The sequence below is a fragment of the Larus michahellis genome, chromosome 3, assembly GCF_964199755.1.
Source record: "Larus michahellis chromosome 3, bLarMic1.1, whole genome shotgun sequence".
NCBI lineage: Eukaryota > Metazoa > Chordata > Aves > Charadriiformes > Laridae > Larus > Larus michahellis.
The window spans coordinates 130,707,638-130,735,353 of record NC_133898.1 but is presented as its reverse complement, the minus strand read 5'-3'; the positions used below and the strand labels follow the sequence as shown (position 1 = coordinate 130,735,353).

The window sequence follows — 27,716 nt, the reverse complement described above, 5'->3', positions numbered from 1 at the left end:
GCCACGGTGGCAGCTCGGATCAGCTCCAATCCCTGCTCGCGGCCGGGAGCAGCTTTGAGGGGACCACAGCGGGTCCGGCACCTCCCAGACCCATGCCGCGGTGGCATCGCGGTGATGGTGCCGTTTTTCGCTGTCTTTCCAGGAATGAAATGTGGGGCAGGTGACTTGGCAGAGCGTCCCAGACCACGCACCCACCCTGGCCTGGCTGTGCCCCTGCTGAGCCCACGTCCAGCTCCATCTGTGGCTCCTCCAGCGCTTGCTAACGGTGGGGACATGCAGGACACCCCGTTGGAGGTCCCCTGTGGTGGCTTTCCCTGCTGAGCATCCTTTCCCACCACCATCTCATCTCATCGCTCCACTGGTCCCTCGCGGGGGGCTTTGCAAAGTGCTCCAGGGAGGGTGTCCACGCGGGACAGGAGTCCAAGGAGGATGGGACGGCTGTCCCATGGCATCATCCCTCTCGTCGCCTGGTGCTTCATCACCTTCCAGGCGGGTAAGGGGAGGATAAATTTGGGGAGAGGGGAAGGGAAGCTGAGGGGGCTGTGGTGCATGTGCATGGAAAACCAGTTCTCTCCCAGTTTACCCCCATGCAGCACCTCAGCATCCCCAGTCTCCATGCTGGCATGGTGTCCTCCCCACGCGCTGTGCTAGGACGGGGTTCATGTCCACCCAAGCAACTGGGTGGTGTCAAGATGCTCCGGTCACTTCCCCCCAGGGGATGCACCTCTGGGACCCCAGATCCATCCTCTGCAAGCTAGAAATGTTGGAGGGATGGAAAAAAAAATGGATTTTTCTTCTACCCCCCCATTAATGCAAGACCTGCCAGGATCTGGGCATCTTGGTTCTCCCTTCACTTGGGACCAGCACTCCCCAATGCCTCTAAGACCCTCAGTGCTGCTCAGCACATTGTCCCTGGCCAAAGTAGAACAATCGGGACCCCTTGCTGGGCTTTCCTGCCCAGCGGGGAGAACTTCCATGGGGCATGGGGCATGCTATGAGGTTGTGCACCCATCCTTCTTCAGGGCAGAGCCACCCGTACAACATCTCTTTGGTTGCACATCGCTGCACAAAGCCTTCCCCCCCTCCCTCCCTCCCTCCCTCCCTCCCTCGGCCTCCTTCGACTTGCTGGTGGAAATTTATGGGGCTCTGCAGTCTGCAAGGACGGCCGAGCGATGCACAGCGAGCTGACGGCGCTGAAGACCAATGCCAACAATTTCTAGGCAGAGCAAAGAGCGTTGTGCTCATCCCAGCCCTGCCCGAGGGATGGTCTCTGGGCAGGCTGCAGGGGTCCCAAAGACCGTGCCAGCCTCCACCTTCCAAAGCTGAACCAGTTAGCACCAGTAAGAGCAGCTGGAGGGGACTGGGAGAGGGACCTCAGCCATCCAAGAGTGGGATTTTCTCAGCCAGCGTTGCGTGGTTGACCTTGCACCGCTCTCCGCTCCTGGGAGGGGCGTGGGGCAGATTTGAGGGGGTTAATTCCCCTCTCCCCATCCCGGGGTGGGGTTTGGCATCCCTGCCTGCTGCAGCAGAGAGGGGGCTTGCCACCCCATTCCAGTGGGGTGCAGGGGTGTGGAAGGGGGGTCAGCGAGCTCTCCCCCACCCTGTCCCCATCCCTGTGTCCCCGCAGCCTCCTGCCTGCCAGACCAGCGCGGCAGCCACGCCGAGGAGCGTCTCTTCAAGCACCTCTTCACCGGCTACAACCGCTGGTCGCGGCCGGTGCCCAACACCTCCGATGTGGTCATCGTGAAGTTCGGGCTCTCCATTGCACAGCTCATCGACGTGGTGCGTAGCCCGCTGGTGGGGACCCCAGTCCTGCATCACGTCTGTCCTTTCACCAGTCGGTCCTACTGGTCTGACATACCAGGGCCTGGGGACGCTGGTGCAAGGTTGGGTTTGGGCACCGGCAACCTCCTGGCCACCTCCAGCGGGTGACAAATGACCTGGTCTGCCTCCCCCAGACCTCCAACAAGCAGGGGGGTCTGTACCCCTTCTCTCCAACCCAAACCCTCCCTTCCCCTGACAGCAGGAGAACACCAAGGAAAACCGCAGCTCTCCACCCCTGCCATATCCTTATCCACCGTCTACCTGCCCCCAGGGCACCTCTGGGTTTGTCTGTCCATCCATCCCTCGCTCATTCCTCCCATGTGCACCCACCTGTCCACCCACCAACCTATCTACCTATCTGTCTATCCACCCATCTACCTACCCATATGTCCACCAGTCCATCAACCTATCCATCTATCCACCCATCCACCCATCCATCTGTCCACCTATCCATCTGTCCATCTACCTACCCATCCTTCCACCCACCTATCCACGGGACCGGACATTTGTCCATCCGTCGTCGGAGAAGCTCAGCTGTACGCTGCCATATGCTGTTTCTTGCTGCCATCTAGTGAGCAGATATCTCGGGGAAACATACTCTCAGAATCACAGAATCCTTTAGGTTGGAAGACATGAGAAGACCTTTAAGGCTGAAAGACCTTTGAGACCATTGAGTCCAACCATCAACCCAACCCTGCCAAGGCCACCACTACCCCATGGCCCTCAGCACCACGTCTGCCCGGCTTTTCAATCCCTCCAGGGATGGCAACTCCACCACTGCCCTGGGCAGCCTCTTCCAGTGTTTGATAACCCTTTAGGTGAAGAAGCGTTTTCCTAATATCCATCCTAAACCTCCCCTGGACTTGTACTGGTATCAGTTGCTCCCAGGAGCTGAACCCCAGTGGCGGAGGGCAGAAAGTGAAAGCAGTAATTCTGGGGGCGATGCACTGATGCGGCAAACCCTTGGGCTCTCTCTGACTGTCTCCTCTCATTTCTCCCTCTTTCCCACAACAGGATGAGAAGAACCAAATGATGACCACGAACGTCTGGCTGAAACAGGTAGGAGCCTGCCTGTTCCCTCTCTGGGGCAAGGGCAGGGGGAGGGCACAGCATTTGGGGCAGAAAGCCCCTGCCCAGAGGGGCTTGGTGGCACCTCCATGGTGCTGTTCCTCGGAGGGATGCTGCCAGAGGAGGAGGAGGAAGGTGGCATTGGGGAGCTTGTTCCCACCAGACTGAGGGCCACCTGACGCCCTCCCCTCTGTGTCTCCCTCCAGGAGTGGAGTGACTACAAGCTGCGCTGGGACCCGGCTGAATTTGACAATGTCACTTCCATCCGGGTGCCCTCCGAGATGATCTGGATCCCCGACATCGTGCTCTACAACAAGTGAGTGGTGCTGCCAAGATGGGGCACCCCTAGGGCCAGATCCACCATCCTCTCCCATCCCGTTATCCTATCCCATCATTCCATCCCATCCCAGCAGCTCATCCTATCCCATCCCATCCCATCCTATCCCATCCCATCATTCCATCCCACCCCAGCAGCTCATGCCATGCCATGCCATGCCATGCCATGCCATGCCATGCCATGCCATGCCATGCCATGCCATCCCATCCCATCCCATCTCACTCCAGTAGCTCCCTGGCACTGGCAGCCCCCCCAGACCTCCTGCCCCCCATCCCACCCCACTGGTAAGGATGCAAATCAGCCTGCATCTGTCTCCCCATGTCCCACTCCCACCCATCTCCATACTGTGGATGATGCCCAGGAGGGTGAACCCAGCACCGTGCAGGGGTGCACGATGGGGCCACAGCCCCAAATCAAGGCTCATCCCAGCCCTGACAGTTGAGTTTGCTCCTGGCTCTATTTCCTGGAGGAAAATCTTCATCTTCCTCTGACCTTCCACCTCCCCACCCTTGCAGTGCCGACGGGGAGTTTGCTGTGACCCACATGACGAAGGCCCACCTCTTCTCCAATGGGAAGGTGAAGTGGGTGCCACCCGCCATCTACAAGAGCTCGTGCAGCATCGACGTCACCTTCTTCCCCTTCGACCAGCAGAACTGCAAGATGAAGTTCGGCTCCTGGACCTACGACAAGGCCAAGATCGACCTGGAGAACATGGAGCACCATGTGGACCTCAAGGACTACTGGGAGAGCGGCGAGTGGGCCATCATAAATGCCATCGGCACCTATAACTCCAAGAAGTATGACTGCTGCACCGAGATCTACCCTGACATCACCTTCTGCTTCATCATCCGTCGCCTCCCGCTCTTCTACACCATCAATCTCATCATACCCTGCCTGCTTATCTCCTGCCTGACCGTGCTGGTCTTCTACCTGCCCTCTGACTGTGGGGAGAAGATCACCCTCTGCATCTCCGTCCTGCTTTCCCTCACTGTCTTCCTGCTGCTCATCACGGAAATCATCCCGTCCACCTCGCTGGTCATCCCTCTCATTGGCGAGTACCTCCTCTTCACCATGATCTTCGTCACGCTCTCCATCATCATCACCGTGTTCGTCCTCAACGTCCACCACCGCTCCCCCAGCACCCACACGATGCCCCGCTGGGTCCGTAGCTTCTTCCTGGACTTCATCCCTCGCTGGCTCTTCATGAAGCGACCCCCGGTGCTGCCTCCCCCCGAGGGGACCACGGGGCAGTACGACCTCCCGGGGACAAGGCTCAGCACCTCCCGGTGCTGGCTGGAGACCGATGTGGATGACAAGTGGGAGGAGGAGGAGGAGGAGGAAGAGGAGGAAGAAGAGGAGGAGGAAGAGGAGGAGAAGACATACCCCAGCCGCATATCCCAGGCGGGCTCTCGCAGCCAGGGTGCCCAGTGCCGCTATGGCTGTGGACGCCAAGCTGGGAAGGCATCGGCAGGCTCAGCCCCCCGGGTGCCCCCCAAGGGGGAGGAGGAGGAGGAGGCGGGCTCAGACCGGGGTCTGATGCTGTCCCCCAGCATCCTGAAGGCCCTGGAAGGGGTGCAGTACATCGCGGACCACCTGCGAGCCGAAGATGCTGACTTCTCGGTGAGTGGGTGCCCCCAAGGGCTGGGGGTTGAGGACAGGGGGTCCCACACTTGTTACCTCCATGATGGCACCCCTGGTTGGTTTCCTGGCTGCTGAGGACCCATCTCAAGGGCTGTGTCCAGTTGTGGGCCCCTCACGCCAAGAAAGACCTTGAGGGGCTGGAGCGTGTCCAGAGAAGGGCAACGGAGCTGGTGAGGGGAGCTGATGAGGGGTCTGGAGCACAAGTCTGGTGAGGAGCGGCTGAGGGAGCTGGGGGTGTTCAGCCTGGAGAAGAGGAGGCTGAGGGGAGACCTTCTCGCTCTCTGCAGCTCCCTGAAAGGAATCATAGAATCATAGAATTGTTGAGGTTGGAAGGGACCTTTAAGATCATCGAGTCCAACCTTTAGCCTACCCTGACAAGAGCCACTTCTAAACCATGTCCCTCAGTGCCCCATCTACCCTTTTTTAAAACACCTCCAGAGATGGTGAATCCACCACCTCCTGGGCAGCCTATTCCAATGTTTAATAACCCTTTCAGTGAAAAAATGTCTCCTAATATCTAATCTAAACCTCCCCTGACGTAACTTGAACCCGTTTCCCCTCGTCCTCTCACTTGTCACCAGGGAGAAGAGGTCAGCCCCATCTCTCTACAACCTCCTTTCAGGTAGTTATAGAGGGTGATAAGGTCTCCCCTCAGCCTCCTCTTCTCCAGGCTAAACAACCCCAGCTCCCTCAGTCGTTCCTCATAAGGTTTGTCCTCCAGGCCCCTCACCAGCTTTGTAGCCCTTCTCTGGACACGCCCTTCTCTGGAGGGGGTAGCCAGGGGGGATCGGGCTCTTCTCCCAAGGAACAGGCCATGGCACAAGAGGAAGCGGCCTCAAGTTGTGCCAGGGGAGGTTTAGGATGGATATTGGGAACAATTTCCTCCCGGAAAGGGTTGTGAAGCATTGGAAGAGGCTGCCCAGGGCAGTGGTGGAGTCGCCATCCCTGGAGGGGTTGAAAAGCCGGGCAGACGTGGTGCTGAGGGACACGGGTTGGTGGTGGCCTTGGCAGTGCTGGGTTAACAGTTGGACTCGATGATCTGAAAGGTCTTTTCCAACCTAGAGGATTCTTTGATTCTATGACCCAAAGCTGGAGAGAAGATCAACAACCACCTCCTGGGAGATGCCTGGTCCACAGGGTTGGTTGAGGGTTCCTCCAGCTCCTGTCCTTGCCAGTTGCAGGGATGTTGGAGGTCCCTGTCCTGCCCTCGGAGAGCAGCCATGGCCCAGCGTGCCCTGCTGGGACCCAGCTCAGAGGCTGCACCCCAACTTTTAGCCATCTGGTTTCAGAAAACCCCAGGTGGGGTTAGCTCTGCCCCAAGCAGCCTCCCTGGAGAGGTCCATCCCACATCCCTGTTGCTCCAGGAATTTCCCAAGATATGGGCTATGTCCTTGCCCTGAGGCAAACAGTGGATGCAGAGGAAGTCCCCGGTGGTCTCCTAACCCCAAGGGTTCCTCATGAATGGGGGGCTGCATCCTCTGCCCGCGCTCACAGTCCCTCTCTGCTCCACAGGTGAAGGAGGACTGGAAGTACGTGGCCATGGTGATCGACCGCATCTTCCTCTGGATGTTCATCATCGTCTGCTTGCTGGGCACCGTGGGGCTCTTCCTCCCGCCCTACCTGGCGGGGATGATCTAGGGGCTGGGCCAGGCTGTGGTGGGGACGGCAGGAGATGCACGGTCCGTTCTCCTGGGAGGAGACCTTCCCTCTCCCTGGGAGGACATGGGTGCAACCATGGAGGACCCTTGGATGGGAAATGCAGTGTGAAGCAAGGGCTGTGCTAAGGGGTGACCTGGGGATGGTGGGGAGGGATGGCCACCTGCCATCCTGCCCACGGTGGTCACAACCATCCTGGCATGGAGAAAGGCATGCTACAGGTTCTCCATTGCCCAAGCACAGGCTGGAGGCATCTAGGAGAGGCTCTGTCTCCTCGAGCTGCTGCAAATCCTACACAAAACCTGAGCGCTGCTTCTGGTTGTGACTCCAACGTGCTGGGCAAGAAGAGAGGACATCCCACCTGCTTTATGACCTCAGGGTGCTCAGGATCGCAAGCTGGTGAAGTCATGCATGACGTGGGGCAGGCAATAAGGCTTTGGATGGTCCATGCAGAAGGGGTACAGCCATGGGAGGAGAGAGATGTCCCTGCTCTGCAAAGCCCAGCCCAGCCACAGACCCTCTGCAACCCGCTGGCACCAGCGGCTCCTTCCACACCATCCCACACTGGACCTCGGGGCGGCAGGGAGACGGGAACAGCCGACCCAGAAATGGGGGTGGCTTGGAAGGGAAAAACCACCCTGTGGAACAGGATAACCCACCCAGCCACGGGCAGAGAGCGTCCATGGACCCTGGGAGCTCAGGGCTGCTGCCTCATGCCGAGGCTGGTGGACTCCGCTGGTGTCGGGGGAACCTGCGCTGCCGAGGTCCATCCTGAGTGAATCCTCCTCTCCATCCCACGCTAGATGCCAAACCGCCTGTCTCTGATGACTGCTGCAATCTAGCTTTTAATTTCCAGCTTCCACGTACCCGAAAAGACCCATGCTATAGAGCACCTCCTCTCTTCTTCCATGCCCTGAGAGACACCAGGTTTTTCCTGGTTTTTCCTCTCCTCCAGGAGCCCGACCCGTCACGGTGCTGGATGCAGGCTGAGGGCGTTTCAGAAAACACATTGAGTGTGGCCAGCAGGTGGAGGGAGGTCATCCTCCCCCTCTGCTCTGCCCTGGGGAGGCCACAGCTGGAGCACTGGGGCCAGTTCTGGGCTCCCCGGTTCCAGAAGGACAGGGAACTGCTGGGGAGGGGACAGCAAAGGGCTACCGAGATGATCAAGAGATGGAGCATCTCTGTGCTGAGGAAAGGCCGAGAGCCCTGGGGCTGTTCAGCTGGAGCAGAGCAGGCTGAGAGGGGATCTCATCAATGCTCAGCAATAGCTAAAGGGCGGGGGGCAAGAGGATGGGGCCAGGCTCTTCTCAGTGGTGCCCGGGGACAGGACAAGGGGCAACGGGCACAAACTTGACCATGGGAAGTTCCATCTCAACGTGAGGAGGAACTTCTTTGCTGTGAGGGTGGCAGAGCCCTGGCACAGGCTGCCCAGAGAGGTGGGGGAGTCTCCGTCTCTGGAGACATTCCAACCCCGCCTGGACGCGTTCCTGTGCCACCTGCTCTGGGTGACCCTGCTGTGGCCGGGGGTTGGACGGGATGATCTCCAGAGGGCCCTGCCAATCCCTGCCGGTCTGGGATCCTGTGGTTCTGTGATTCAGGAGTGAAATGGGCTGGAATAAATGATGCCACGGAGGGATGTGCCCATCCCGAGGGGGTTGCAGCCACTCACGCAGCCTTCGGTGCTGGTCCAAGCGTGCGCACACAGGGCTGAGAAACGTGATGTGGGAGGGAGCCCAGGCGTGGCTGGATGCGTGTGTGGGTTCACGTGTGTGTCACCCCCGAACCCGCTTACGCACGGGCTTCAGGGCCGGAGAGTGCACGAGCGCTCTCCTCTGGGGATAACTTCTGGCTTGGCTGGGTCTGCGTCACGCCGGGGTGACGGAGGGGTGGACAGGATGGGATGCCCATTGCCCTGGTCGCTGCCAGCCCATAGGACACCTTCAGCAGACCCCCCCCCCGCCATGAGACAGAGGGGGAACTCGTTCCCCTTCCCACATTAACCCTTCTCGCCAGCCGCAGCCAGCACCCACCACCCCTCTCTGGGTGATGAGGCCACCAGGGTGCAAGCTCTGGGGTGACCCCACCAACATGTCACCAGAACCCCGCAAGCATCCTTCTTTTGGCGGGGGGGAGCCCATCTTCATGGCTGTGCCATCCCGCGTGAACCACCTCTCAGCAGCCTCCGCCACGGACCCTGATGCTCTTCGAAAAGCCAAAGTCCGTAGATACCCTCACTAGCAAACCTTGGGGTGGGAGCAGGGGGAGTCCAGGAGCCTCGTAGGGATTGTGGGCTCAACGGGAGGGAAATGGGGCTCCAAGGAGGACGTGGATGCACCAGACCCAGGTTCACCCCAGCAGCTCCCAGGGGGTTGCTGCCACCAGGATGGTGCTTCCCCACGCTGGTGAGACGGCTCATGTCTGAGCGGAGCAACCTCTTTCCAAGGAGGTGCTGGTGACCAGGGGACTTGTCCCCAGCGTAGGGGAGGGTGACAGGCAGGCACAGGCACAGCAGGGCTTTGTGCACGGTTTATCTCAGCCAGAATGAACAGCGCTGTGGGAAGATGCTGGGGAAAAGCCCGAACCGTACGGTTCCCAACTCAAAGCACAAACCGAACAGAGACGTGGTTTGCTGTTGTCGCTTACACAGAGCAGCTCGGAGAAAACTCAGCTGGAAGAGGCACCGTTCTCCTGGTTTGTGTCACCGAAGGCTGCGGTCCAGGAGGTCCCATCCCTCCCCGTGCTCTGCAGGCTTGGACCTGGGCATGTTCCGACCACGGGCGCCGGAACCGGCTCCACCGCGGCATGCGGACCCGCCTCCCATCGTTAAATAAACTCTTCTATACAATGTACAAAGAAATGCAAACAGTCCGTCCGGCCACCGCTCCGATGGCCCCTGGGGACCCCTGGGATGCCAGCTCCCCCAGCGGCCACGAACCCCCGGCTCCCGGCGGCGAGGAGCGGGGTCCAGGTCCCCTTCGCGACATGCCGCCCGCGGCCGTCTGTCCTCGGAGGGGCCGAGGGACGGACACACGGACCTGCGGGAAGCTGGGGAGTTGCCGAGCCAGAGGGATCTTCAGCTGCCCTCGGAGACGGCCAGGTCCCCCCCAGCCCTTTCCAGGGACGAATCACCAGATGCCTCCCTTCTTCAGAAGACCAACAAGACGATGCTAAAGACAGAAGCGGCTGCAGGAGGAGGGGGGACAGGGAGGGCAGGACGGCGAGGCCATGGGAGACACACAAAAGCCAGCTCCTCCGCAATGCTCTCCTCCCATCTCCGCCGACCGGAGCGTGGCGGTCCCTCTCCTCCTCTCCTTCCCCACCCCTTCTCCTTCCCTCTCCTCCACCCCTGCCTTCACTCCAAGCACAGCTTCACTAGATTGGCCTGGACCTTGGCTTGGTCCACGGCATCCAGGAGGTTCTTGGCATCCACGGCCAGGGTGTGGGAGGCCGTCAGCATCTGCCGCTTGCACTCCTCGCTCAGCGAGGTGACAGCGTTCTGCTGTGCCAGGCGCATCTTGTTGATGAGGTCGGCCAAGTCCTTGTTGAGCAGCTTCTGGGTCCCCTCGATCTGACCATGACACACAGGGGTTACAGACAGGTGTGTCACCAGCATCCGACCCCACACCAGGCCCCACTCCTTCCCCCCGGGTCCTACCTCAGTGCGGGAGGCGGCGGGCAGGATGGGCAGGATCTCGTCGACGCTGCCGATCAGCTTCCGCAGGGAAAGGCCCACGTTCTGCAGGGAGGGAGGCAGGGTTAGGATGACTCCAGGCACGGGCACATGGAAGTGGGACATGGGAATAGTCTGTGTCACTGAGTCAAGGATCCCATTCGGGAGAGGGGAGACTCTCCCATTATTGACCCAAGGACTGCATGGAGGAGTAGGGCTGGAAGTGCTCTCGCCATTGACCCAAGGACTCAACGGAAGAGTAGGACATGTTGGGAACTCTCTCATCATTGACCCAAGGACCCAGCGGAGGAGCAGGGCATGCTGGAAATGCTCCCACCATTGACCCAAGGACCCAATGGAGGAGTAGGGCATGTTTGAAACTCTCTCAGCATTGACCCAAGGATCAAAAGAAAGAGGTGGGGAGGTTGGAAATGCTCCCTCCTAGATGTGCAAGGCCTTCCTCAGGGGGGTGCTTGGTGGGAGCTGCTCAGCAGACTCATTCCCCACTCCCTCCCATTCCCCTGGTGTTGCCCCCTCCCTGCCGTCCCTACCTTCACCACGATGATGTACTCTTCTGGGGGCAGGAGGCTGATCTCGTTCTTCAACTGCAGCACAGCCCGCACCAGGTCCATGACGTTGCTGTACACGGTGTCATCCGTGCGGTCCAGGTTGGCGGTGGGGGCCGGATGGATGGACTGCCAGGGAATGGGGACACAATGGGATCGGATGGACCGAGAGGGCAAGGAGGGAAAGACCAACAGCTGTGGGGAGCCCTGGCCAGACCCATCCACCTCCCACCTGCAAGCCCGGTGCTGCTGGGGCTGTCTGACCCCTCTGGGGCCTGGGAGAGACAAAAACATCCCATCCTGCAGATGCAGAGGGATGATGGAGGCGCACGAGGAGGACTGGGACCATGGTGGCCCTATTCAGGGAGGTCTTACCTGTGCCCCAAACCTGGGAGGCTTCTGCGGGGGCCCTGTGAACTCCGCTACGCCGTCAGTGAGGGAAAGAAGGAGAGTCACTCCGGCTGTTCCCCCGGACACACGGGCACGTTGCAAGACCCCAGGAACCCATGCCACGTCCCACACCAGCATGGAGAAGCGTGCCCCACTGTGTCTGGGCACCCTGACCCACCCCAGCTGTGCCACCTCCCCACAGGGTCAGACCCCCTCGGACCCCCATAACCGGGACGGGCAGACACCCCCCCTCCCCCACCCGTCCTTGGGCCGGCAAAGCTGCTCCCCATGATCCAGGAATTCTTTCATGGAGGATCCCAAAGCCGGGAGGGATACGTCCCCACGGCTCCTCGCAGCTCAGCACGGGGGTCCCCGCCTGCAGCCCCGAAATGGGGGCTGCTGGGTGGGGGTCAGGGGCAGCCCCCCACCCCGGGCAGCTCTGGGCACTCACTGTAATCCGTCTCCTTCTCCGGGAGCAGCTGCGGAGGGAAGAAACAGCAAATGAGAGGCGCAAAGTCCCGGCTGGAGGCAGCAAAGAGGGAGGAGGCATCGTCATCCCCGCCCAGGGCTTCTGGTGGGGAGCTCCGGACCACCAGTATTTCACCCCGTTAACGGTTGCAGAGTAATTTTCCCAAAGCGAAAGGCACATATATAAATATTTATGACCCACCCATGCCAAAGCAAATCCAGATACCCCCAGGAGAAGGACCCCCCTGCACCCAACTACACCCCGACCCGGTCTCTGCGGGGCCAGCACCACTCACCGGAGGAGCGTTGTTGTTCATAAACACCGTCGGGTCCTGTAAAGGGGGAGAAGCTTTGTGAGAGGCATGGAAAAAAGGAAAAAAGAAAAAAAAAAAGAAAAAAAAGAAGGGATTTTCCCGATTTCTGGGAGACTCATGAAACATATCACAGGACCGCATCTCTGCAGGGGCCGGGAATGTGGGAGGGGAAGGTGCTTCATGTTGGTCCCATCTCCATCCCATCCCATCCCCCTTATCTGCTCCCTGCCTGCTCCCGGGGTACCAGAACCCGCAAACTGCTGCTCCAAAGAAAAAAAAAAAAAAAAAAAAAAGAAGCTTAATTCAAGCAGCTGTTTGCAGCCGCTCGGCATCCGACAGCCCCGGGGGCGAGGGGAGCTGGGCTGCGTGAGTCTATCAAATAAAACGATTTTCTGTCTCCTCCCAAGCCTGTCTCAGCGCTTGCTGATGGATTAGTCACACATTAGCTCTCTCCAGCCCTTATTTCAAAAGCGTTATAAAAGCTTATTAAGACGCTATCGCAAGTATTTAAAATTTGCCCAAGTTTCCAAATATTCCTTTTGAAATGAAGCAGCTCCGTGAGACCTTTACGGCTGCGGGAAATAAAGGGGTGCGAGAGGTTTGGCTGCTGGAAGGACCGTTCCTCCAAGGAAAACTGTCTTTTCCAGCCAGGAAGATCAAACTCAATGACTCTGTGGCTGTTCCGCCACTTTCCTGAGGGTGCAAGGGCTGGAGGCCACTCACCAGGGCCTTCTCCTCCTGCCGCAGCCACTGGTAGTCCTCCACCATCTGCTTCTGCTGCTTGTCCAGGACCTGCCGCATCTTGAGCCTCTCCATCTCCCAGAGCTTCTGCGCCTCCTCCCTGCTGCTGGGACGGAGGAAATCTTCCTCCTGGTGTGCAGAGATGGTGGTGACCGGGGAGCTCGGGAGCCAGAGCCCCCCCTGATTTCAGCATGGGACGCAGAGCCCCGCTGGGCGCATGCAAGCCATGCACCAGACCCCAACAGCCACAAACCCCCACACTGAATTTGGGGAGCACTTGGGTTTCCAGCAGGGAGAGGAAAACACCAGCTGGTCCCACATCTCCCACCACCGCATGCCAGGATCTTCCATGGGCAGCATGCACGGGCCACCATGGGGAGAAGCTCATCGTGCCATGGCGTGTCCATGCTCGGCACCAGGGCTGTCTCAGCACGCCAGGCAGAGCATCACGGCATGTGTCCCACCACCCAGCTCTGATTTTGGGGCTGGAATAACTGAGCGCAGGCTGCAAACCACCGCTGGCATCACAGGTGACAACGCCGAGCATGATGAATGGACCCAAAGCCCTGAGAAGCGGCAGCCACCCATCCCCTGCCCATTTCTGGGGACGTCCACCAACATGCCTCCACTGGGATGTGCGCGCAACATGGTGGGGGGCTGGAGACACCCTGGAGCCCTTCACAGGCTCCATCCCTCCAGCCCACAAACAGCATCCACGGGGTGACAGGATTTGTCTCCTCCCGCCGCCGGGTCGGGAGCAACATTGAGCTGGAAGCAGCGGCGATGGCAGCAACAGAGCGCAGCGTGGTGCAGCAAGAGCATCCCCGCCACCGAGCCCCGGGACGAGGCCACCGGGGAGCGGGATGTCCTCTGGATGCCGCGGGATTAGGGGGAAATCCCTCTCTTACCCTCATGCTGTGGCGCTTGAAGACGTTGTGGCGGTTGAGCGGCGGGGTGTGCAGGGAGTTGGCCGGAGACTGGTACTCGATGGGGCTGGTGAGCGTGGGCGAGCTGGCACACAGACCCTCCGGCACCTGCGGAGGGGGCGGGCGGGGCAGGGGGGGGCAAGCAGCGGGGCGGCACGGGCACAAAACAAAGCCATGGGGGGGGGCGGTTAGTGCGGACAGACGGACGGACGGACGGACAGAGCAGACAACGCGGGGGAGAGCGGCTTTCGCACCAAGGTGCCCTCACGCCCATTCACGCAGCAGGATCAGGATCTTCCTCCCTGCTCAGCTCTTCCTCGCCTTGAGCGCAGGGTTGAGACCTCCCGCGCTGCTGCTTGAACCCCTGCCCAGCCCCAGAAGAGCACCCAAAATCGTTGCTCTTGAGGGTTTCACCTTGATGCTGCAGGGACCGGCACCGGTCCCTGCGGAGGGGTTGACCAGTGCTCCCGGGCAGCCGCACTCAGCCCAGGTCCTGCCGGAGAGCAGCAAACCTCCTCTCCACACCTCCGCTCCTCCCAGCCGAGCGCCCAAACTGCCCTTCCCTGCGGCTAACGCCTCCCTGCCAGCTCCCAGGGATGGAAAAAACACAGGGCGGGCAGGGCAAGGCATGGCTGAGCCCCCGAGTGGCGCGGTGTCCTGCTGGCAAGGCAGCTGGAGGCCACTCAGTGGTGGCGTGGGGCATCTCGGAGCCCCAAAAGCCACAAGCCCCTGAGGACTTGAGTTCCAGGCAGGGTTTTTCGGCGCCAAACCCCTTTGTTCATGTCTCTGCAGGATGCTCCGGCTGTGCAACCTTACCTGGAACTGCAGCTTGGGAGCCAGGAGGTTGCTCTGGGGTGGTGGCTTGTACCTGGGTCTGCTGGGCTGCAGGGAGCAGAGGAGAGAGAAACGTACGGTGGGTGCAAGATCAGGGAGGTCCCACTTCTGCGGCACCCATCAGCAGGTCGAGGTGGGGAGATGAATCTGCCTCCACTGCCTTCTCCTCACCTTTGGAGGTGGCTCCTGGAAGGACGGTGGCTCCATGATTTTGGGAGGCCGGTGGCGGTTGTTCCTCTCCTGCTCCTTGGCCAGCTCCTTCTCCATCAGGTAAATGTCACTGCAGGGAGAGATCATAGAATCACAGAATGTGTTGGGTTAGAAGAGACCCCCAAAGGCCATCTCATCCAACCCCCCTGCAGTGAGCAGGAACATCTTCAACTAGATCAGGTTGCTCAGAGCCTCATCCAGCCTGGCCTTGAATGTCTCCAGGGATGGGGCCTCCACCACCTCTCTGGGCAACCTGGGCCAGTGTCTCGCCATGGAGGGTGACAGCCCCAGGAGGGAGCATTGGTACATCTCCCACAGCCCAGAGCGTGGAGAAGCTTGAGCTGGATGGTCCATGGAAAACATGAGGGGAAAAAGGAGGGATGGGAAGAGCAAAGGGAAAGGATGGGAAGGACATAGCTTGGTCATGGCCAACCACACCAGCATCACCATGGCTGGTCTCCATCAGACGTGTGGTCAGGACTCTCCCCAGGAAGCAAAGCATTTCCATTTCAGCCCAGGCACCACCACCACCCCCCTGGGGAGCAAGTGGTCTCAGATGGTCTCAAATGGTCTCAAGTGGCCCTTGGAGTTTGTACTTGGCCAGAAAACTCCAGACTCAAAATCTTGCATGGCTTCATTTTTCTCCTTCCCCCACCCCTCCATCAAACCACGGACGCCTTACCTCTTCGTTGGTCCCCCCCACCTCCCTGCTCACCTCAAGCTGCAAACCAAGTCCTTGAACTTGGGCCTTTCGTTGGGGTCGTAGTCCCAGCAGCGCGTCATGAGGGTGTAGAGGACGGGAGGGCAGAGGTCAGGCTTGGGCAGGCGGTCACCCCTCTCCAGCACCCCGATCACGTCCTTGTTCTCCAGCCAGAAGAAGGGCTGCTTGCCGTAGCTCAGGATCTCCCACATGCACACGGCTGTGGGAGCAACATGAGCAACCTCAACTGATGCTACAGCCAGAGGACCAGCCCCTCACTTGTGTTTCAGGGAACCTGGTGACATTGCCACTCTTTGTGGCGTTATACCAGGTCACTTGGCTGCTCGGCCTTTCTGGTCCCTGGGTGAAAAATGCCAAGGAAAGGGTTGCCTGATCTCCCAGGGAGCTGCAAGGAGCCCAGCTCCTGGTCACTGCTGGCCATAGGGATACTAGGGAAGGACAGATGGACAGATGAGGCCCAGAGGACATGGGGATGGCCAGCTGGGAGGATATCTGGAGGAGGTAGAGTTTAACTCATCCCCCCAGCCATCTTGAGTTCACTGGAGGAGGAGGAAGCACCTAATGATGGTTGAATTGGAGGAAGCTCTGTCCCTGGAGCCCTTTCCCCAAGGGCAAGGCTGGGATGACCCCCTGCTCCGGAGCAGGATTTGTCCCTGTGCATCCAGACAATGCCACGGGAAGCACATGATGCCAAGGACCTCGCTCCGTCCCCATCCCACCACCCACCAAACATCCAGACGTCACTGGCCGTTGTGAAGCGACGGAAGTTGATGGACTCGGGTGACATCCACTTGATGGGGAGACGGGTGACAGACGCTGGAGGGAGAGACAGATGGTGGCCGTGCTCAGTGCCAGGGGCATGGAGCAGCCCCAGCACAGGCAGAGCAGGTCTCACCATGGTCTCTGCCCTCCCAGGGTTGGAGCGAGCCCCAACCCCATCACACAGCCCTTACCTTTATAGTACTCCTCGTCCTCGATGTACCTGGAGAGCCCGAAGTCGCCCAGCTTCACACACTCTGGGGAGGCCACCAGGATGTTCCTCACGGCAATATCCCTGCAAGGACAGAGACCCTTGGCTGGGGAGAAGGGATGGAGAAGAGATGGAGAAGGAGAGCTCGCACCCAGTAAGGACAGACGCCCTTGGCTGGGGAAAGGAGATGGAGAGGAGATGGAGAAGGGATGGAGAAGCAAAGGAGAAGGGATGGAGAAGGGAAGGAGAAGGGAAGGAGAAGGGATGGAGAAGGGATGGAGAAGGAGAGCTCACAGCCAGCAAAGAGAGAGATCCTTGGGTGGGAAGAGGGGATGGAGAAGGGACGGAGAAGCGAAGGAAAAGGGATGGAGAAGGGAAAGAGAAGGGAAGGAGAAGGGATGGAGAAGGAGAGCTCGCACCCAGCAAAGAGAGAGATCCTTGGGTGGGAAGAGGGGATGGAGAAGGGACAGAGAAGCGAAGGAGAAGGGATGGAGAAGGGAAAGAGAAGGGAAGGAGAAGGGATGGAGAAGGAGAGCTCGCACCCAGCAAAGAGAGAGATCCTTGGGTGGGAAGAGGCGATGGAGAAGGGATGGAGAAGGGATGGAGAAGGAGAGCTCACAGCAGCTCGCCTGTCTGCAAAAAGGGTCTGCAGCAAAGGATGCTGTCTGCCTCTGCCCGCTCCTGCTCCCCACCCGCCTGCCCCCCACAGTCCCTGCTGTCCCCTGCCTCTCCCGGCATCCTCCCCAGCTCCTTTTCCCTCCTTGTCCTACCTGTGCACGCAGTTGATGGCCTCCAGGTAGGCCAGGGCTTTGCTGATCTGCAGCGCGTAGAGGATGAGGGTGGGCACGGCGAGGCAGGGCTTGTTCTGCTCCAGGTATTGCCCCAGCTGCAACGGGACGAGCGAGGGGGGCTCAGGGACCAGGGGGACTGGGCAGGGGGCAGGAAGGGTGGCAGGGGGACGGGATGGGCTCCGGTGGTGGGACCCCGCTCACCTCTCCGTAGGGGTAGAGCTCCATGATGATCCAGGTGGGCTCCTCTTCTGCGATGCCGATGAGCTTCACGATATGGGGGTGGTCCAGCTTCTTCATCAGCACTGCGGGGAGACACCGCATCAGACACCCTGCAATGGGGGGGGGATGTCCCCTCTCCAGGACCCCAAACCTGGGGTGTGGGGACAGGTCTCTGCCATGGAGCCACGGACAGAGCGGCAGGAATTGCAAGCGATACCCTAGAATGTCCCCAGAGGGCTCGGGGCTCCCGGTTTCCAGCTCCCCAGGGATCTACATCCAGGTGGTGGATCATGCAAGGATCCAGCAGCGTTTCTTTGCCCGTCCCCCCCTCCCCGGTAGCCACCCCTGCCATAAACCAGGTATTTTGGAGAGCAGCCATGTCACAGGGGCGAGGGCACGGGTCACCTCCCTCCTCCTGCTCCGTCCTGCGTTGCAACGGCGATTTGTCCCCAAGCAGGGACCAGAAGATGCCAGCGCAGGGTTCTGCCACCCTGCCCCTAACACCCCTCCATTGCAGTGCTGCAGGCACCACCAGCCCCCCCCCAAATCTGTCCTCTGCCCCGCTATGTGAGCCCTGAGGGGGGACCCTGAGCACGCTGTGTCCCCCCCCAAAAGGCAGCAGGACCCCACGACATACCCGCTTCGCTCAGGAACTTGTCCTTGTTCTCCGGGCTGCAGTCCTTCTTGCAGGTCTTCACCGCCACGTTGACCCGCTCCCCTTTCTGCAAGGAGCAGGAGGGGTGGGGGCTGCTTTGCCTCGCTCCCCCCGGCGGCGGGGGAGGCAGGCAGGGCAGGGGGAGGGCAGGACGCTCACCGGGGTGGTGTAGATCCCTTCGTAGACCTCTCCGAAGAAGCCTTCTCCCAGGATCCTGCCCAACGTGACGTCCTCCCGGGAGATCCCGTAGTGCTGGACTTTAGGGACAGGGCAGAGGTGGCAGTGCCAGCGGGCGAGAAGCTGCCTGCACCCCTGCCCACCCGCGGGCAGAGCCCCCATCCGAAGAAGGAGACGTTGGCCATCCCTGGGTACCAACCCTCACCATCACCCCCCACGGCAAGGACCCACGGGTCCTGCCCCATGGCATATGGGGTCATGCCAGCTCCTTCTGGGGTGGGGGTAAGGTGGGAAGCGCAGGCAAAACTTCATTCCCAGCTTTGGGAGGACGGGGTGGGGAAATTGGTTGGCGGCGTTGGGGGGGGGGGGGGGCAGGAGGAGGCGGGAGGGTTTGGTTGGGGGGCTGGGAGATGGGCAAGTGGGGCACCCAAGGGGGGTGGCACCTACCTCCAGACCTCGGTCGTGAAGACTCGTCGGGGATTTCAGCATAAATATCGGAATCTAGGGCAAGAAGGAGGTTGCAGGCAGGGTTTCGGGCAGCTCGGGGGGGGGTTCTTGCGGGGGGGGGGGTCTTGCAGGGGGGATTCTTGCAGGGGGGGTTCTTGCGGGGGGGGGTGTTCTTGCAGGGGGGTGGTTCTTGCAGCCCTGTGGCCATCAGGAGCGTGCGGGATGCCAGCCTGGCCCTCCCTCGGGATGCTCAGCTGCGTCTCGACCCCTAGGCGAAGGGCTGGGGGGAGGGGGGGGGGGTCCAGCCCCACCAAACCCCACCAAAACCCCGCGCCCCCGTGTCCCACAGCCCCTCCTGCACCCCCCCGGGGCTGGTGGGGAGGGAGGAGAAGAGCCCAAAACTCACCCACGCTCACGCTGTCGGACAGGGTGGACTGTCTCTCCTCCAGGTGCCTGTGGGGTGGGAGGAGGTGGGGGTCAGGGACCAGGATGGGGGGGCACGGGATGGGGGGTCCCAGCCCCGCTCCGGGGCCTGGCGCTACTCACGGGGCCGGGATCTGCGGCAGGCTGATCCTCTTCTCCCGCTCTGTGGAGAGGAGGGCAGACAGTCATTTCCCAGACGCCCCCCTCGGAGCCTGATGGACCCCGGCAACTTCCCCCCCAACCCCGCTCCCCCCCTAGCAATGGCTCGACCACACGTGCAGTGAGTTTGGTGGGTCTCAGCTGGGGTCACTCCCAAGCCACGGGTGATGCCGTGGCCATGGAGAGAGCGGAGAAGGGCTCGGGGTGGGTACGAATGGGGACCCTGCCGCGGTCGGTGCCCCCCCCCAGGGTGCTCACCTCTCCTGGGGAAGATGATGAGGGAGGTTTCCAAGTGCCCTTGCAGCCGGCAGTAGCCATCGATGAGGTCGGCCATGTTCTCCGCCTCGGCCAGAGAAGCCGTCTTGATAGCCAGGGACTGGGAGAGACGGCAGGGACGGGGGGACGGGTGAGCCCAGAGCCGGGGGGGGGGGGGAGATGCTGGGATGGGGGTCCCCCCGCTCCTCTCCGCCCTGGCGTAGCGCGGTGACCACCTCCCTGCTCTGCCGTGGATCCCAGATTCTCCATCATCCTTCCCAGCATCCCAAGACATCCCCACCAACATTCCCAGCCCCAAACCAGCCCCAGGCAGGGATAGACGTTTTGCGGGGGGGGGGGGACACCCCCAGGACAGCTTGGAGGTGCTTTTCTTTGGGGGACAGTCTTCCTTTGGCCAGGACTGGAGGCAGGAGGTCTCTCGGTGGCCATCCACCGAGTCCTGCCTAACCCGCAGGGATGCGATGGCACCCCACGGCATCCCCCATGCCACCCCCACCCCCCCCCAACCCCCGCACCCCCAGCACCCCCGATCCCCCCCCCCAACGCCTCCTCACCTGGGGGGTGCCGCTGAGCCCCAGCTGCAGCACAGCCCGGCCCTCCTCCACGCTGGAGCACTTGATGGACTTGATGTGCTTGAATTCGGCCAAGCACGTGGGCTGGGGAGGGAGGCAGAGCCCCGGCGTCGCCTTTAATCACCAATTTAAGAGCAGCCCCCCCCCCACTCCCCATCCCAGCACCCAACAACCGCCCCCCGCCACCTCCCGCCATACCTTGGCCTCCTTGCTCGTCATCTGCCGGATGCCCTTGGGTCCGATGACCAGGTCCACCGTGATGTTCCACCCTTGCTGGGGGGTTGGGGAGGGCAGCAGAAGGAGGATGTGAATTTGGAAGGGGGGGAATGTACCCCCAGAGCCAGGTCTCCCCCCCCTCCAACCTGCTGTGACACCCTGGGAAAAAGTCACCTCGGAGAGGGGACGGTTTGGAGAGGGGGTGGCGGGTGGTAGAAGGCAAGGAGCCCACTGTGGGTGGCCCCAAAGGGGTGCCCAGCTCTCCTGGTTTGCTGCCTTCTCACCCCAAAGGGCTTCAGCAAGCTTCAGACACCGGCTCGCCCCCCACCGGGCTCGGACCCCTGGGCGTGGAAGGTCCCCAGAGCCCCCGCTGTCCCCCCGGCCCCTCTCAGCACTCGGCATCCTCCAAAAAGGCCCCCCGCCAGGGCAATCCCACGCTGCGGGGAGGGGAGAGATGCTCAGCTCCCCCTCGGAAATCCCCCTTGGAAATCACAGCGAGCGATTCCCAAGCCTCGGAAACTCCCCGCGGGGTCTCCCCTGAGCGCAGGGTGGCCGAGCTCCCCTGCGAGCCCGGGGGCCAAGGCAGGCAGCAGCCACGGCAGGGTGGCTTTGTCCATGCTGCCGCCTGCGAGCATCCCGCTCTGCGCTGCCCCGACACTGCCAGGGGATGCTTTGGGTGGCAGCTCGCGGCCCCGCCGTGCGGGGCTAATTAACAGCTAGAGTGTCCCATCCCGTCCCGTCCCATCCCGTCCCATCCCGTCCCATCCCATCCCATCCCATCCCATCCCATCCCATCCCATCCCCATCTCTTCACATCCAATCCCCATCCCATCCCATCCCAACCCCACCCTATTCCATCCCCATCCCCATCACATTCCATTCCTGTCCCCATCCCATCCTTATCTATCCCCATCCCATCCCCATACATCCCCATCCCCATTCCATCCCACCTCAGTCCATCCCATCCCCATCTCCATCCCCATCCCATCTCCATCTCCATCCCATCCCCATCCCATCCCCATACATCCTCATCCCCATCCCCATTCCATCCCACCTCAGCCCATCCCATCCCCATCCCATCTCCATCTCCATCCCCATCCCCATCCCCATCCCCATCCCCATCCCATCCTCATCCCATCCCATCCCCATCCATCCCTGTCTCCATCCCCATCCATCCCTGTCTCCATCCCCATTCCATCCCACCTCAGTCCATCCCATCCCCATCCCATCCCCATCTCCATCCCCATCCCATCCCCATCTCCATCCCATCCCCATCCCATCCTCATCCCATGCCCATACATCCTCATCCCCATCCCACCTCAGTCCATCCCATCCCCATCTCCATCCCCATCCCATCTCCATCTCCATCCCACTCCCATCCCCATCCCATCCGCATCCCATCCCCATCCATCCCCATCTCCATCTCCATCCCATCCCCATACATACTCATCCCCATCCCCATTCCATCCCACCTCAGTCCATCCCATCCCCATCTCCATCCCCATCCCATCTCCATCTCCATCCCATCCCCATACATCCTCATCCCCATCCCCATTCCATCCCACCTCAGCCCATCCCATCCCCATCCCATCTCCATCTCCATCCCCATCCCATCCTCATCCCATCCCATCCCCATCCATCCCTGTCTCCATCCCCATCCATCCCTGTCTCCATCCCCATTCCATCCCACCTCAGTCCATCCCATTCCCATTTCCATCCCATCCCCATCCCATCTCCATCTCCATCCCCATCCCATCCTCATCCCATCCCATCCCCATCTATCCCTGTCTCCATCCCCATCCATCCCCATCTCCATCCCCATTCCATCCCACCTCAGCCCATCCCATCCCCATCCCATCCCCATCTCCATCCCATCTCCATCCCATCTCCATCCCCATCCTCATCCCTATCCCATTCCCACCCCAGCCCAGCCCGCCCGGGGACTCACGATGAGCTCGCAGCGGTAGCTCTCCTGGTCGATGTTGGCGAAGGTGGCGAGGGTGTGGAGGAACTTGAGGATGCACTCCTCCTCCCGCAGCAGCGCGTACTGCTGGAAGGTCTGCTGGATCATCTTCCGGAACTGCTTGGGCTGCGGGCACAGCGGCTGCTCACCACGCCGGGCACGTGCCAGGCAGGCGGCGGGGACGCGGCGGGCAGGGGGGAGCTGCACCGGGACGGACACACGGACACAGGCGTGCACACGGACACCCGCACACACACGGACACACGCGTGCACACAGAGACACGCTCACATGGACACAGGCAGATACACACACACACATACGGATGAACACACACGGACACCCACACGCACACGGACACCCACACATGGATACACGCACACACATGGATACACACACACACATGGACACACACACACACATGGACACACACAGAGACACATGCACACACATGGATACATGGACGCACATGGATACACAGACACACATGGATACGTGCACACACATGGACACATGCACACACGCAAATACACAAATACACACACACACATGTACACACACAGACACACGCATGCACACAGAGACACGCACACACGGACACACACACAGATACACACACACACAGATACATGCACACACACGGACACACACGCACACGGACACATGCACACACACAGACACACACATGGACACATGCACACACGTGGGGACACACACATGGATACACACACAGACATGGACGCACACACACACATGGATACACACACAGACACATGGATACACACACACACATGGACACACACAGAGACACATGCACACACATGGATACATGGACGCATATGGATACACAGACACACATGGATACGTGCACACACATGGACACATGCACACACACAGATACACAAACACACACACACATGTACACACACGGACACACGCATGCACACAGAGACACGCACACACGGACACACACACAGATACACACACACACAGATACATGCACACACACGGACACACACGCACACGGACACATGCACACACACGGACACACACATGGACACATGCACACACATGGGGACACACACACGGATACACACACAGACACACATGGATACACACACACACATGGACACACACAGAGACACATGCACACACATGGATACATGGACGCACATGGATACACAGACACACATGGATACGTGCACACACATGGACACATGCACACACACAGATACACAAACACACACACACATGTACACACACGGACACACGCATGCACACAGAGACACGCACACACGGACACACACACATGGACATGCACACACGGGGACACACACACATGGGGACACACACACATGCATACACACACACACATGGACAGACGCACACACATGGGGACACACACATGGATACACACACACACATGGACAGACGCACACACACAGACACACACACAGATACACACACAGACACACAGTCATGCACACACAAGGACACACACATGGACACATGCACACACAGACACGTGCACGCACATGGACACACGCACACACACGGACACATACACACACATGGACACGCACACAGACACCTGCACGCACACGGGCACGTGCACACACGTGAACACACACGCGCGTGCACTGACCTGCAAAATACACACTTACATCTGTGCGCACACCCCTGTGTATCCACACGCGCGTGCACGCCAGCACCCCTCTGTGTGTACGCGTGCTCCCTCACAGGCACGTGAGGGCGGGCAGACGGGCACGCACACGCGTGTGCAAACCAACCTGCGCACACAGCCCCACGCGCGCGCAGGTACACACGTGTGTGTGCACGCGGACGCGTCACCACGCGTGCGAGCAGATGCGCCCGCCTGCACCCATAAGCACGCGCACGCGTGCGGTCGTAGGCACGGGCACGCAAATGCTCCGTCACGCGTGTGAGCGGACGTGCCTGCACGCACAAGTCCCCCCCGCCCCCGGTGCGCGCCGACACACACGGGAGCACGCAGGGCCCCGTCTGAACGCACAGGCAGAGGCAGACGCACCTTCCCGAGTGTGCGCAACGCTCCACGAGCGTGGGCGGCCGCGCACGCACACGTACGTGCAAACCCACCGGTGCGCGCCCCCCGGCCCCCGCCCGCGCGTATGTGTGCACGCGTGTAGGCGGCTGCGGGCGCGCAGACACACCTTCACGGGTAGCCAGCACAACCGCACACGTGCGCAGCCGGGCAAATCGATGTGCGCGCTTCCGTGCCCGCGCGCGGGCACCCGTGGGGCGCGCTCACACACCTCGCAGGAGGGCACCCAGCCCGGGCACCCCCCCGCACCCGTCCTCACCTTCAGGTTCTCCTGCATCTGGCTGGGGAAGAAGAGGTCCAGGCCCACCTCCTTCCTGCAGAGCAGAGACCCCCGCCCATGTTAATGGCCCCACGGGGCTGCGGGGGGGGGTCCCTGGGGAGCTGCAGGGTGCCGGGGGCGGGGGGGGAATGCACCAGGCAAAGTGGGTGCTGGGGGGCAAGGGGGTGCTCCTGGGGGAGAAGCCGCCCACCCAGCGCAGGGTGAAAGGTTCCCGTCTCCCTCTCCTCGCACCCTGCCCATCGGCAGCGCTGGTGGCTGCGGGGGGGGACCGGGAGCTGCGGGGGGGATGAGGAGGATGAAGGAGGATGAGGAGCTGCGGGAGGATGAGAGAGGATGAAGGAGGATGAGGAGCTGCAGGGGGATGAAGAGCTGTGGGAGAATGAGGAGTTGTGGGAGAATGAGGAGTTGCAGTGGGATGAAGAGCTGCGGGAAGATGAGGGGGGCGAGGGTGATAAGGAGCTCTGGGGGGATGCGGGAGGATGAGGAGCTGCGGGATGATGAGGAGCTGTGGGGGGATGAGGGGCTGTAGGAGGATGAGGAGCTGTGGAGGAGATGAGGAGCTGCAGGAGGATGAGCGGGATGAGGGAGGATGAAGGCAATGAGGAGCTGCAGGAAGATGAGGGCAATGAGGAGCTGCAGGGGAATGAGGGAGGATGAGGAGCTGTGGGAGGATGAGGGGGATGAGGGTGATAAGGAGCTGTGGAGGGATGAAGAACTCTAGGAGGATGAGGAGCTGTGGAGGAGATGAGGAGCTGCGGGAGGATGAGGGGGATGAGGGAGGATGAAGGCAATGAGGGGCTGCAGGAAGATGAGGACAATGAGGAGCTGCGGGGGGATGAGGGAGGATGAGGAGCTGCAGTGGGATGAGGAGGTGCGGGAGGATGAGGAGGTGCGGGAGGATGAGGAAGGCCACCTACAGCACCCCTGCCCCACGGGGCCGGATGGATGGGGTGGGGGGTTTAGGGGTAAGGGGGTCTTTCCCGGCGGGACGGGCTCTGCCTACTCACTCCAGGAACTCGAAGTTGGATTTCTTATCCAGCGCATTCTGAGGCATGTCCTTATAAAACCTCCTGCGAGAAGGGAGGGACATCAGACAGCCGCCCTGCGCTCGCGTCCCCCCGCCGTGTCCCCCCACCAGGGCAAAGAAAGAGCTGGAAACTCTCCCGCAAAACTCTCCCCGGCCCCAGAGCCCGCTCCCCGTCCTCCCCAGCCCTCAGGGGGGCCAGGAGCGCGGAGGCACGTACCTGAGCTCCAGGCAGCCCAGCTGCAGGGCCATGCCCTCGCTCACCTTGCTGGCGTAATTCTGCATGTACTCGCTCCGGAGCTGCCGAGGAGACGCCAGGGTCAGGAGTTGGAGGGGATGCTGGCGGGGGATGCTCACGGGGGATTCTGGCAGGGGATGTGGGCAGGGGATGCTCATATGGGACGCTCACAGGAGATGCTTGCATGGGATGCAGGCAAGGGATGCTCACAGGGGATGCTCGCTGGGGATGCTTGTTGGGGATGCTTGCAGGGAGTCTGGCAGGGGATGCTCGCAGGGGATGCTCACAGGGGATGCTTGTGGGGGATGCTTGCAGGGGATGCTCACAGGGGATGCTTGCAGGGGATGCTCGTAGCGGCTGCTTGCATGAGATGCTTGCAGGGATGCTGGCAGGGGATACTGGCAGGGGATGCTCACAGGGGATGCTCACAGGGGATGCTTGTGGGGGATGCTCACAGGGGACACTCACAGGGGATGCTCACAGGGGATGCTCGCAGGGTTGCTTGCAGGGGATGCTTGCAGGGATGCTCACAGGGGATGCTCACAGGGGATGCTCACAGGGAATGCTTGCAGGGAATGCTTGCAGGGGATGCTTGCAGGGAATGCTTGCAGGGGATGCTTGCAGGGATGCTCACAGGGGATGCTCGCAGGGTTGCTTGCAGGGATGCTTGCAGGGATGCTCACAGGGGATGCTCACAGGGGATGCTCACAGGGAATGCTTGCAGGGGATGCTTGCAGGGAATGCTTGCAGGGGATGCTCGCAGAGGATGCTTGCAGGGGATGCTTGCAGGGATGCTCACAGGGGATGCTTGCAGGGGATGCTTGCAGGGGATGCTCGCAGAGGATGCTCACAGGGGATGCTTGCAGGGGATGCTTGCAGGGATGCTCACAGGGGATGCTCGCAGGGGATGCTCGCAGGGGATGCTCACAGGGGATGCTTGCAGGGGATGCTTGCAGGGATGCTCACAGGGGATGCTTGCAGGGGATGCTCACAGGGGATGCTTGCAGGGATGCTCACAGGGGATGCTCACAGGGAATGCTCGCAGGGGATGCTCGCAGGGGATGCTCGCAGGGGATGCTCTCTGGGGATGCTTGCAGGGGATTCTTGTAGGGATGCTCACAGCAGATGCTTGCATGAGATGCTCGCAGGGATGTTGGCAGGAGATGCTGGGAGGGGGTGCTCACAGATGTTTGCAGGCATGCTCACAGGGGCTGCTTGCAGGGGCTGCTCATGCGGGGTGCTCGCAGTGGGTGCTCATATGGGATGCTCGCAGGGGGTGCTGTCAGGGGATGCTTGCAGGGAATGCTCGTAGGGGGTGCTCAGAGGAGATGTTTGCAGGGATGCTCACAGGCGATGTTCGTATGGGGTGCCCACAGGGGCTGCTTGCAGGGGATGGTGGCAGGGGATGCTCGCAGGGTCCGTGCCCTCCCACGTCCCCCACTGGGATGCAGCAGGGGCAGGAGCGGGGTGAAGGGGTTGGCAGCGGCTGTCCTGGATGGATCCACAAATCCAGCAGTGGGATGGGAGCACAGGGGCTGGGGGTGTTCAGCAGCCCAGCTTGAAGGTAAATGGTCTTGGGGCTCTTGGGAATCATGTTTTTTTGGGCTGGGGAGGAGGAAACACCCTCCTGGAGCTGGGGAGTGGGTCGGGGTGGCTGGAGAGCAGACCTGGCTGGGGCTAGGAGACCCTCAGGGCCACCTCTGACCTGCTGGTAGAAGTAGAGCAAGGTGGTCCTGTCCTCTTTGAAGCGCTCTATGAAATCCTCCGGCAGATAGCGGATTTGGAGATCGTACCTGGCAAGAAGAGAGCCCCTCAATGACGACCAGGCTGGAGGAGCTTTCCCTCTAACAGGGCTCCCT

The 27,716-nt window shown here is 60.9% G+C and overlaps 3 protein-coding genes across 18 annotated transcripts in view; 1 reads left to right on the top strand and 2 right to left on the bottom strand.

Annotated features, from left to right (window-relative positions):
• Window positions 1-421: 421 nt before the first annotated feature.
• CHRNA2 (cholinergic receptor nicotinic alpha 2 subunit) lies at window positions 422-6,864 on the top strand. Its single transcript, XM_074578403.1, has 6 exons — window positions 422-493; window positions 1,628-1,782; window positions 2,839-2,883; window positions 3,099-3,208; window positions 3,745-4,849; window positions 6,383-6,864. The coding sequence occupies exons 1-6, from the start codon at window positions 430-432 to the stop codon at window positions 6,506-6,508; spliced, it is 1,605 nt and encodes a 534-aa protein (XP_074434504.1). The 5' UTR covers window positions 422-429; the 3' UTR covers window positions 6,509-6,864.
• Window positions 6,865-9,037: 2,173 nt separating this feature from the next.
• Window positions 9,038-27,716, bottom strand: part of PTK2B (protein tyrosine kinase 2 beta) — a 40,151-nt gene continuing 21,472 nt past the window's right edge. For 5 of the 16 annotated variants that reach the window (XM_074582179.1, XM_074582183.1, XM_074582191.1 and 2 more), the window contains exons 4-31: window positions 27,563-27,650; window positions 25,840-25,919; window positions 25,603-25,665; window positions 24,575-24,629; window positions 22,220-22,360; window positions 20,254-20,328; window positions 20,038-20,139; window positions 19,466-19,583; window positions 19,172-19,211; window positions 19,032-19,078; window positions 18,626-18,679; window positions 18,161-18,258; window positions 17,984-18,068; window positions 17,329-17,429; window positions 17,107-17,222; window positions 16,320-16,420; window positions 16,093-16,182; window positions 15,361-15,565; window positions 14,607-14,715; window positions 14,418-14,483; window positions 13,584-13,709; window positions 12,658-12,804; window positions 11,917-11,952; window positions 11,604-11,631; window positions 11,138-11,184; window positions 10,748-10,891; window positions 10,182-10,262; window positions 9,038-10,094 (exon numbers count right to left, since the gene is read on the bottom strand). In XM_074582179.1, the coding sequence (XP_074438280.1) occupies window positions 9,879-10,094; window positions 10,182-10,262; window positions 10,748-10,891; window positions 11,138-11,184; window positions 11,604-11,631; window positions 11,917-11,952; window positions 12,658-12,804; window positions 13,584-13,709; window positions 14,418-14,483; window positions 14,607-14,715; window positions 15,361-15,565; window positions 16,093-16,182; window positions 16,320-16,420; window positions 17,107-17,222; window positions 17,329-17,429; window positions 17,984-18,068; window positions 18,161-18,258; window positions 18,626-18,679; window positions 19,032-19,078; window positions 19,172-19,211; window positions 19,466-19,583; window positions 20,038-20,139; window positions 20,254-20,328; window positions 22,220-22,360; window positions 24,575-24,629; window positions 25,603-25,665; window positions 25,840-25,919; window positions 27,563-27,650 (2,659 nt within the window). In that variant the 3' untranslated portion in view covers window positions 9,038-9,878. Of the gene's footprint in view, window positions 10,095-10,181; window positions 10,263-10,747; window positions 10,892-11,137; window positions 11,194-11,603; window positions 11,632-11,916; window positions 11,953-12,657; window positions 12,805-13,583; window positions 13,710-14,417; window positions 14,484-14,606; window positions 14,716-15,360; window positions 15,566-16,092; window positions 16,183-16,319; window positions 16,421-17,106; window positions 17,223-17,328; window positions 17,430-17,983; window positions 18,069-18,160; window positions 18,259-18,625; window positions 18,680-19,031; window positions 19,079-19,171; window positions 19,212-19,465; window positions 19,584-20,037; window positions 20,170-20,253; window positions 20,329-22,219; window positions 22,361-24,574; window positions 24,630-25,602; window positions 25,666-25,839; window positions 25,920-27,562; window positions 27,651-27,716 lie in introns of all 16 variants that reach the window. The other 11 variants (XM_074582176.1, XM_074582180.1, XM_074582186.1 and 8 more) reach the window with 3 other exon arrangements.
• Window positions 22,366-23,762, bottom strand: LOC141740029 (uncharacterized; the record flags this gene model as incomplete). Its single annotated transcript, XM_074578226.1, is given in 3 exon segments — window positions 22,366-22,734; window positions 22,736-23,059; window positions 23,062-23,762. Coding segments are annotated over 3 exon segments (1,257 nt in total), but the record flags the coding sequence as incomplete, so codon positions are not given.